Source organism: Teleopsis dalmanni, chromosome 2 (assembly GCF_002237135.1).
Source record: "Teleopsis dalmanni isolate 2A chromosome 2, ASM223713v2, whole genome shotgun sequence".
Taxonomy (NCBI): domain Eukaryota; kingdom Metazoa; phylum Arthropoda; class Insecta; order Diptera; family Diopsidae; genus Teleopsis; species Teleopsis dalmanni.
In genome coordinates, this window is record NC_051847.1 from 99,829,301 (window position 1) to 99,841,323 (window position 12,023).

The 12,023-nt window shown below is 31.6% G+C and overlaps 1 protein-coding gene across 1 annotated transcript in view; it reads left to right on the forward strand.

Moving 5' to 3' along the window:
• Window positions 1-8,858, forward strand: part of LOC119675173 (fork head domain-containing protein FD3-like) — an 18,640-nt gene extending 9,782 nt beyond the window's left edge. Inside the window, exon 2 of the mRNA XM_038086362.1 lies at window positions 7,666-8,858. Coding sequence (XP_037942290.1) covers window positions 7,666-8,674 — 1,009 coding nt within the window. The 3' untranslated portion in view covers window positions 8,675-8,858. The remainder of the gene's footprint in view (window positions 1-7,665) is intronic.
• The last annotated feature ends 3,165 nt before the right edge of the window (window positions 8,859-12,023 follow it).

The window sequence follows — 12,023 nt, forward strand, 5'->3', positions numbered from 1 at the left end:
ATTGTGTAATTAAATGAATTGTTTAAACAATTTCTTAAAAGTTCAATCAATTATCTTTGAAACGCAGCAAATTTCAAGTTTCTACCATTTATAGAACTTGAGATATAGCCATTTGAAAATGTGTCTACTATGCCAATTCTCAAAACCCCATGGGTCCATTTCTCCTAGCAAAAAAATAACAACATTTTTTATCCAGATACGGGTGTTCTTATTTCATGAAAGGAGCTCATAAAAAAAATGTAAACAAAATCGGAGACGATGAGGTTAAAAAGGTGTCCGGTTTGTAAAAGAATGACCCATATACAGGGCTAGGCGATTAAAGTGTTACCAACTACACACTGGTAAATCTGTCAAACTAATATTGCCAAATTCGTAAAATTTATACGGATGACAACTCTTTATATTGTTTACAAACCAACACATTTGCATTTACATCTAAGTTTTATAAAGCAAAAGTAGAATTCAATGGAAATAGAATTCAAAGGTCATAATGTGACGTAGTAGTGGTAATCAAATGGAGAAAGAACTGAAAATATTCCAGCAAAGCATCCAGTGCATATTTCAAAATGAGGTCAAAGTAAAGCCTGACAATTTCCAAAAGTCATAAGATCTTTCACCAAAGCAACAAAGAGTTCGATTTGAAAGAGGAAAAGTGTTGTTACACTTGCACGAGCGTGGCGAATTTCCAAACATTGTGTTCTCTGATGAGAAAAATTTGCCCATTGAGCAGTTCATAAAGTCTCAAAATGACCGTGTTTACTTAACTGAACACACTGCCGTTCACTACCATTTCAAACTACGAATGGCCGCCCGAAGTAATTTTCCATCTCAAGTAAATGTATAGGTGCATAAAAAATAATTTCACACAAAAATGAAATGATCCCTTGAATACATAACACGTCATTCACCTAACCCTGTATGATGGGAGCTTTATTTATTGTTATTATTATTTTGTTATTGTATTTTTGAGAGGTTTTCTTAAAAGCGTAAAGCAATCGTTATCATTTTCCGAAATGAGAACAGCATCGGAAGTAAAGAATAATAATTTAAGTTCTGTGCCAAGTTCGTAAAATATGAGATTATTTTGTCCAGGATCGAACAAAGACTATTTCCTTGCTGTATTCATGATACAAATGAACACTCTATTGTTATTTTGATTGATGCCATATTACCTATATTAAGATCGTGAGAATACTGCTCAGTCTACCTCTATTTGAAGTTTCTGAAACCGAGATTTCTTAACATTTATACTATTATATACTCCATTTATTTTATAATATATAATGTTATAGTTTGATATGACAAAGTTCTTTGTTGGTTGTTTCTGCATTTGTTAGTTATAAAGAGTGTTGTTAATTCAAAGATTGTTTTCAAGACAAATCTCTACAACTATTTGTGCAATCTTGTCCATTATTCATCCTGACATTTACAGCTTCATTAATAATATTTCATCAGATAATTATATCTGATTATACTGTATGCAAGCTCATGCCTGTTCATACCTAGAATTCCGTCGTAACAGTCCTTATAGGGCATCCCGAATAGTAAACATCAAAAGTGATAGACGACATAATAAAATTTATTAACATTGCTTAACACAGTTGTAAAGAATGGTATGGTGTATCATAACCATTATCCAATTCAGCTTTGATATCTCAACTGTTACCACAAATTCATATTGATATTGTAAAAATTTTTTGGTATGGTTAGATGCCATTCGTAGGATAAAGTAAATATTAACTGGCAAAACTAAAGATATTTCTGTAAAAGAACAGTTGTCTGTTGATGTAATTAATAATGATAATATGTTAATACGGGAAGAGATTTTTTAAGTTATATAGAAATACAAGAAATTAAGATGAAAACTAATGGTAATAAAATTTTTATCATTCGTTCAAACATCGAACTTAATGATGATTGTTGATCAAACATATGTCTACTACTGTACAATAATATCTGAAGAAAGAGAAGATCAGTATGTATAAAAGAAAAATTATTAAAGTTACTTATTGTCATTGTGCAAACTATAATTAAATCTATAAATACATATGTACGTAAATAAATTGCCGTCTGTCGCATAATCAAAAATATAAATATTTATATTACCTTAAATATCTGAAAAAAAATCAGTTTATTATGTGCAACACAAGCACGTTAATAACGCGTATTAAAAACTTTCTTTATTTATTAAATTACCTAGTGAATTTCGATCAAGAAGAGGCCAACGATCAAACACGAGTATAAAAGATGAAGAGCTGACTACAAAGTTTGATAGCCATCTCTTGATAGTTCCTGAGGTGAAAATTTCAAATGTATATAGATGAAATACAATTCTTTTATATAACTAATGTTATGGAAGATTCTAAAAAAGTAATATTTCCGTCATCCTGAAAGTTCAGGACGACGACTTTAGGGAAATGAAAAACCAATAATGAAAAGAATCCAGACAGAAGCCAGAAGCCAGTAAAATCGCACAAAAACTTTTAAGAAAAGGAATAAAGGTTTTCATTTTTTTGGTTTTCAATGCAGTTTGGTTTTTAAAAGTACTATATTTCTAAAAATTCTTCTAAAATTTAATTATCTCCTACTAAATATACATCTTGTTAGCTTTGATTTACAATATCTATAAAACAACGCCGATGACAGACGATGACAAACAAAGTCATATAACAATTTACTTGAGATAATAGGTACACCTAATTAAGGAGAGTCGGAAAGAAAAACATAGACGTTGCAAAACCAGAAATTCATTATACAAAATAATCTTAAATCAGATAAACAATTCTATTAGAAAACTGATCAAAATATATAAACACAATAACTAACTACGTCCATTCTTCAATAGTTGGCTATTTGTGACAACACACTGTGAGTGCTCCGGAATGGGTGTAACAATTTATTTGCACATGATTTTGTATTTTAAATTAATTTTTAATATAATTTTAGACGAAAGAAACTTAAGTCTTAATATAAACTATTGTTTTCAATAGAGAGATTTGTGTAACAAAACGCGTGTAGTTCAAGTAGATAAGATGCAGTGTATAAAAAGTTGAAGTCGCAGGATGTGATTGGATCTTATTAGTATGGCTTTCGAGCTAGTCACTCAACTCATTTACCTTTTAAAATGTTTAAAACTTTCTACATATATTACTAGAAATTACTACATATATTGTAGTAATTGAGAACAAATTTTCGGTGAGCCTTAAAATTTACAACAACAATAGCAACATCAGTTTCAAGTTTTTTAGCGTCTTTAATCACAAATAGAGTGTTTTACGGTATACTGTGTGGTAAAGACAATATTGTATATAAAATACATGTAGTATAATAAAACTTTCATTAACAATTAATAATAATTTATTCAAAGGCAATAAATTATGAATTAAAATGTAGTATTCAGCTTCAACTTCTTTGGTCTACTTCTTTCTTTCTTCCTTCGCCTTTTTTGACACTGCTGTCAGTGTCCTACATTTGGACTATCCTGACTGAGCGTACAACCCAGACGCCTCGGTCCATGCCTTCATATTTTCTGCGATGGCTATTTTCGAACGCGGATCTTCGTGATCACTAGACTTTGTAGCGACCGAGATTTGACCTTATACGGACCCAAGTATTTTGGTCTAAGTTTCATCCCTGAAACGTATTTATTGCCACTGTTTCATTTTCTGTGTACTTCCTTTCCTCTTTGCGCTTTGAATCGTTCGATTTTTTGTTTTCTTGTTACATTTTATGGATGTTTTCTTTTGCCATTTTCCTAACCTTATTCCTTTCTTCATCTAGCTCGTTTAATAACTCTTAGTTGAATAATGTTTTCAGTTCGTCGCGTTGTTAGCTTTCATTTCGACTCCTGTTAAAAATTTTAACGCCGTTACTTTTATTCTACGTAGTGAAGTGTTGTTTATAAGTAATTGAATTTTGTCAAAATGTTTGTACCACAATGTAGGTTTCTCCTGACATAGCTAGCATAGGCACCACTATTCGATGAATACTCTCTACCTGCCTATTACCCCTGAAACTCTAGTTGAAGTAAGGACATGTTGGATGCCTCTTGACTTACAAAATTCCTCGAATGCATTTGCGTTAACGCTGTGCCACGATCAGATACTATACGACTTGGATGCCCAAATACTGCTGATTGTTTTTCTAGCATATTAGAATATCTTAGTATGTCGTTGGAGGTAGACATATCATATACAGACACATCCTCTTCATCCGCGAATCCGAAATATACCAATAGCCTTCTTTGCAAGTCTACTTTCCTGCCTGATGTAGACAAGGCTTCTGCACACAGCTTCGTTTTCAATTCCTCAACCTTACTTTCTTGTTTTGTGATGTGATTATCACAGATATCTTTTTTTTTAATATTTTTGTTTCTAAATCTCCTCTTCTTCTTGCTTCTTAATTTCTTATTTTTCTTACTTCTTAATTTCTTCTTCTTCTTGTCTACTGCCGACGCTAAGTACTTTGTGGTTGCGCAGCTTAATTTCTTCTATTTCTGCCTGCTGCCGACGCTTGTTACTTTATAGTTGCGCAGCTTAACTTCTTCTAAAGAATGCACAATGCCTTACTTGCTTTTAGCACCTGCAAACACGGTTGAGCCCCCAAATTAATTGTAGTATAATTAAACTTTTATTAACAATTAATAATAATTTATTCAAAGGCAATAAACTATGAAATAAAATATAGTATTCAGCTTCAACTTCTTTAATTTTCAATCAATTTTATATAGTTGTTGGGTGATCATAAGTTTGCAGTTCAAATCGCAGAAAAATTCCCTTTGCAAGTGCGTTCGATCACTGCATAAACACGGCACATAGAGTGCCCTTAACAGGATAGGGTTATGATGACGGTCCCAATATAGTCGGCATTTGTAGAGACGTTGGAAAAAGAATCCTGAATAGTAAATCAAAAACTTTTCACGTCAGGTGAATGCAACAATTGGAATTTGCTTTTGATTGATGCAGCTCATTTTCTTTCTTTTTTCAAAGTCGAACAAGCGTTGGGAACTTGCAAAAACCAAATTAAAATTAACCTTAAAATCACTCTCTGAAACAAAATGGGAGAGTCAAATCGAAGCAATAAAAGCTATATTTTTGCAATTTGATGATGTTGTTGAATGCGTGAATGACCTGAGAAATAAAACCGATGACTCTAGACCTCTAAGCGATTGTGAACAATATATGGTAAATAAACTACAGCAAGTGACTGAAGTAAGCTTGAAGATCGCTATTGACAGTCTACGCTGATTTCATACCTGGGTAAAGTACTATCGAAATACTGTATTTGAATAACAGTTGAACACTCCCAATTCTTTGAAGAAAAAAGTAGTTACGAAATTGCACCTAAATTTAAAGAAGAAATAATAGCAAAGAAGAGAGAGAAACGATTATTTAGTTATGAACATTTTGATTAATCAATACAATCCGTTGAAATGCAGTATAAAATAAACTCTTTTACCACATAATAGATGCTATCATAATTGATATCGACTGTCAATTAGTTTTATTTATGACATTATTCGGAAAGGTGAAAACATCGACAATCAGCTTTTGAACTGTATGAGAAACTGCTACTTTTAACTCACAAGACTCAATCAACGATATAAAGCAACTTATCCGGAATATTAAAGAAAATAATTTAGAGGAAGTATGTCCGAATGTTTATATAATAACCAAAATTATGCTCACAATTCCGGTCAATACAGCTTCTGTTGAAACACTTAGAAAAATATGCTCAAGATATTAGCAAGATTTTAAACAGAGTGATTTCTTGTAGTGTGATTTTTGTAATCTAATGGAAACAATAATCCAAGCAGAAAATTTGAATCTTCCTGATACAATATTTTGCAAAAAGGTGGTGCTGGTTGCCTATGCCGATGAAGTTGATACTGTTGGTCTGAACAACCGTGCCGCCGATGCGGCTTTTTTCAACTTAGAAAAAAAAAATGCAAACAACAACAAACAAACTTTTTGAATATCTTAAGACCTACAATTGAAAAATAAAGCCCTCGCCCGACGAACAAAAATGACGCTCAACATGTCTCTTATCATGTCTCTGTCTAGTGCAGAAGCATGGACAATTACCAACAGAAATGTCAGATGTTAGGATCATTTGAGAGAAAAATTTCTCGGAAAATTTAGGGTCCCTTATGCTTGGGCAACAAGTATCGAATTACCGTAGGTTGAACGATAAGCTGTACGAACTATAACACGACATTGTTTGCATCAACCAATGTATTTATGTTGATATGGTGCATCTGCAAACTAGTCAATACGTCTTTTTTATATCGAATTGGATGTTTCTTGCTTAACTTAAATCATTCGAATGCTTTTTACTTAGAAACAAAACAAAGACTATTGGTAAAAATTTTGATATCAAGTCGGATTTTATTTTAATAAAGCATTAAACTATTTTCAATAAAGAGGTAATATTTAAATAAAATTAACAGTCACTAGGAGCGTATGTAGGATCGTGCAGAAGGCCGCAAGTTGTGTTAATGTTATATCTTTTGTGTGCAATTATGTAAGGGAAAGAAGTTCATGTAACTTTTAATACTGAAAGTATTACTTATAAAAAATTCTCTGCGATTCCAAAGCACAAAGTCATCATGTAAAGCAAAAATGGTTTTAAAAATATATACCACTAAGATGTCTTTGTTCCCTATTCTGCAGATCATCTAGCAATGTACGAAAAAGTTTAATCAGTCACAAGATCTGGTCGATCTAATCAGTCACAAAAAGAAACTAAACGAAAATTGAATACTAATTAAACTGTATTGGGCATAGTATGGATCAGCTATAATGTGCTATAAGCAGAATCAATACAAATTTTGAAGACTACCAATGAAAAGACCCTTTAATTAACGGTTCAATTGTTTTCTGCAATTGCGGTACAAGTCCAGCAGCAACATATCGTTTGCAACCCCAAGCAGCCATAACATGACATGCTGAAAGCACAGTTTTTGTATGTTTAGAACTCATTCACCTTTTTTAATTTAGAATTTTGGACTTTTCAGTCCAAGTCTTAATAGTAAAGTGATGTTTCATAATTTGATATATATTATATTTAGAAGGTTTGAATCTACGCAGATCCTACCATGTTTTATTTAAATCTTTCAAATGAAAATTCAAACATGCGTATACCTTAGCGAGCTCAGCAATATTTTTATGACCTATTCTATTAGGCGGATATTTTGCATTTTGTTCGCAACATGTTTTCTGTTTTGATTATTTTCAAAAAAGTGGCACTTTTCGGTATAAATGAGCAGATACAAATAAGATATGAGTTACATTATGTACATATTCAGTGAAATGTTCGTGGTTACGTGAATGCGTTTTCAGTCCAAGATTAGCAAGCACAGCAGTTCTTCGATGTTCATCCCAGCAACGACAGTTTTGAAATTTTAGAACGACTTTTATCTTTGAGCTCGTAGAACCACATGTGAAGTTATAGCTGACAGATGGAACCTCAACACTTTTCTCACACATGTCACATATGTACAGAAATATAAATAATATTTAATATAAGACATAATTAATATTAATAATTGTTTCCTCTAGAAACATGTATCAATAATTTTGTATTACTTTTGGTATCTTTATTAACTACTGTGTTTTTTAATTTAGTGAAATAAATTTTAATTCCTTTTTTTACTTCTTCTTTCAGATTTGCGTATTATAAAGAAAAATTTCCCGCCTGGCAAAACTCAATTCGTCACAACTTAAGTTTAAACGATTGTTTTATAAAAGTACCACGAGAACCTGGAAATCCCGGAAAGGGAAATTTTTGGACATTAGATCCACTAGCTGAGGACATGTTTGATAATGGCAGTTTTTTGCGTAGAAGAAAGCGATATAAGAGAGCTCCAGCAATGCAAAGATTTTCGTTTCCAACAGTTTTTGGATCACTCTCTCCATTTTGGATTCGAAAACCAGTGCCGCTTGTTCCAGTCCATTTCAACGTACCAAATTTTACTAATAATAGAGATTGTTTCGACATGGTCAATTCCACAAATGATACAATGCACCACGCAATAATAGCAGATAAAAAATTCAATTTTTTTGCAAATTCTGAGATCTCACAATATCGAAATAATGATAAATTTGATATTTTTCAAAATAACTCTTTCGCAAGACGAGCTAGTGATTTGACCAGCGCTGTAAGATCAAATGATAAGTGCCGAAAATTAAGCAGCATGGAAACTAACCAAAACCACTATATGAATAGAAAAGAGGAACCGAATGAATTTCTCCAATATGAAAGTGTATTTGCAGATGAAAACAATGAATCTTGTGACAGAATTGATGTCGAATGCTCTCAAGAACATGACTCACATCTTTCCGATTCGGTTGAAAGTGTTGCGAAAACTACTAATAATTTAGAACTCATAACTAAAGTCAATAACATTACCAAAAAGGAGAAAAACACATCTTTAAACCACAAACGAACTTCGCCCTACTATTTACTATTTGACAATGCTGAGGTTTCTTGTAGCTCCATATTGATATCCTCAACTCCTAGTGAAAACCATAGCCAATGCAGAAGAAGCGTAGATAGCGATATGTACAATGAGACAAATGTAAGCTGTACCATCATTCAATCCAGCAAACACAATAATGCAAAAGATTTCCGAATAGAAACTCTTATAGGAACAGCTGGTGAACCAAACGATTAGTAAAAAAATGAGTTTAATGCAGCAGAAATTAGAACTTTCGAGATTAAAGAAAAAATAAAATTGATTTTTTTATATTATGTTATTTTGATCACGCTGATATTTTCAGATGTCCTAATTTGTAAATAAGTATTTTCATATGAACCGAAATAAATGAAAATATTACAGCTAAATTATTGTTTTCTGTTGCTTTTAGAAGAAGAAGCAGCTACCGTTTCTGGCAATATTACTTTATTTTTTTTCAACTTGTTAAATGTTTGTGATTTATTATTATTCATTGTGTTACCTTTTATGTCTATTAATAATAAAGAATTATAAAATTAATGACATTCAGATGAATATGGTAAAATAGTGTACATTTTAATTTCTTGCTCCACATTATAATTTCGAAAATTTAGAAAATTAATTCTTCTATAATTATTGTAATAAATACATATTAAAAAAATACGTGGATAGTTATTTCTGTATATAATACATAACCTTTTTCCAGGAATTAAGAATAAACTGTATATTATAAACATGTGCGAGTTAGGCGAAGTTGCGTTATAAATGAAGGAAATTCTAAGTTGTGCCGATAATGTAGTGATGTATCGATACGTGTTGATAAATAGATAAATTGCACACAGTGCAAGAAATCCCAAAAAATTTCCCATTTGGTTTAGCATCAAGTTAGCCTAACTCGCACACTAGGGTGGCTCAGAAAAACTAAAATGCGATTTTTAATGAGCGCACCTCCTAGGAATATGCTATTGACCAAAAAAATGATATTCCTAAAGTTTTGGACCAATAGGAACGTTGCGCCACTCGAGCAAAGTTGGGTTTTCAGTACAAAAAACAGAAATTTTTCATTTCAAGGTCATTTTTTATCTTTTATCTTATTTCAACAGTTATTAATATATACTCATTTGATAGATAATTAAAATGTCTTTTTAATAAGATACTGATGAGCAAAATCGGTTAAAAATAATGCGCGAAACACAATAATTAGTGGAGCGACTGTGCTCTGTTTTCTATTTCATAACTTTTAGCTGGCATGCACAATGTAATCGCAAATGTTTACAAGAAACGGAAGAAACATAAATAAAAAATAAAAATAATAAATTTCTACTTCATAATTTATATAGACATTTAAGTAGAATTGAAAATGTTGAAAACAAGAATTTTTTCGTAAGTAAAGAGAAAATGGTCGTACAGGGAGTATGACTGAAGTTAATATCCTTTTAGCAAACGAAGCAAGAGCGGCTAAAAATTTCATTGATTTTAATTGGAAAGAATTCGATGAAGAAATTTGTCTCAAAATGGAAGCTGAATCTTTAATCACAGTTCAACAAAATTGGGATAACGCAGATAGAACGATTAAATTTATCACTCCTATTTTAGTTTCCGCCCTTGACAAATGCAAGGTTTCGGATCGCTACGCTATACATATTTTGTAGTAGTAGGTATGGTTACCTGTGACGCCCAGGTGCCATCTAAGATTCTCGATGGATGCCGAAAATTATGTACTTACTAAAAATGTATATTTTAAGAGATCAATTTACATATAACTCGGATGATTTGTACGAGATATATACATTTTTATGGTGAGCATATGTTATGTGCGAAAATTTTAACCCACACTAGGTTAGGTTATTTTCGGAAGGCACGTGCTGAGAGTTGTCAGCACTTCTACTCGGAGACATATATTGCCCATTGGGATGCCCTCAAAAAATTTTATCAGGAGATGGAATAAGTTTGCTTTCGTTATCTCTTCCAAGCCAGAAGAGGATATTCGAAATGTATTATGCCCAACAAAGAGAGACCGTATGATGTTTGATGCTCAACAGTGAATCGCGACATTTTAATACTATCTTGGAATTTAGATTCAATTGCTTTCAGTGCGGCCTATCTACAAAAATAGTGATATTCGAAGGACGAATTTTACTTCATTGTCTAATGTTGACTTCTTTTTCGATAGCATATATCTCACCGTGAAAGACGCTGTAAGTAGCAGGGATTCGGTAGCACTGTCTTATCTGCATATCTTTCGAGAAGATTTATCTTTCGAGTCATTTTTAATCCTATTGGTCCAAAACTTTGGGAATATCATTTTTTTGGTCAATAGCATATTCCTAGGGGGTGTGCTCATTCAAAACTTCATTTTTAATTTTCCCCCTTATAACGTGAGCCACCCTACTCGCACACGTCCATAGTAGGAAAAATATAAGGTAATATCCTCTTTTGAAATTTTGTAAACGAATACAGAGCAAAAAGTATAAAATATTTAGTCCAAAACGAAAGTGCTAGAACAGCTAAAGAACGGCATAAATCATAATAAAAATAAAACTTACTTTAAATAACATGTAAGAAAGGAAAATTTCATCAAATAGAAAGAATTGAGCAGTTTTGAATTGTTTTCAATTATTGTGTTGACAATTTGTAAAATTTGCAAGTGCCAAAACTATTACATTTTATCTAGTCACCAAAAAAGAAATAACATTTTGTATAAGACTGCATAATACAAGTGCATTTAATTTTTAATTTTTGACCATCATTATTCGGTGCGCACAAAAAAGAGCACAATTGTTGCTGTGTGATTATCTTATAACAGTGCGCGTTCAGTGAAACTCTCTCCATACAACTATATAAGTAGATTTCAAAACTAATTTTTACGATAAATGATATTTTAAATATCTATTTATGTATACATAAATAATTTTCAAAAAATTATTTTTAATAATTTTAATTACTTTTAAAATTAAATTGTTATAATAAATTATATATTACATGAATGTATCTTTAGGGTATTAAAGGCCATATATTATTGATCAGATCGATGGTTTTAATTATGTCTATTTGCATTATCTGTTTCTTTTTACATTTGTTTATGCGTTTCTCTTAACTGAAAGTAGTAACTTCGATTCTGTAATTATCTTAGTTTAAATGAAACATATTAATCATGCGACCTAATGAAATACTGAATTATAAATTGTTTATTAGATATTTCACTGTTATTTGGTGGGATAGTCAATTGTGCAATTTTCTTTATTTGAGATTTAATTTGAACGAGTGTTATACTAGGTCTGTTTCACAAGCTACTCTTAGTAAAACTCAAAACACAAGTAAAATATAAACTGAGAGCGTAAGTTCCAAATTACGCTTTTTACAGATTTTTATGGATCAGCTTTGTGTAAAGTCTGATGAGAACAATAGTGCCGTGCAAATAAACAATACAAAAATTTAAATTCCAACCAAAACAGCCGATTCAAACATCAACAAAAATTTTACTTGATATAAAATATACGAGTAAAGTCTGTTCAGCATTTACAAATTTTGACAGGGATGTTACGCTCTATCAGATGCTCTCATTTTT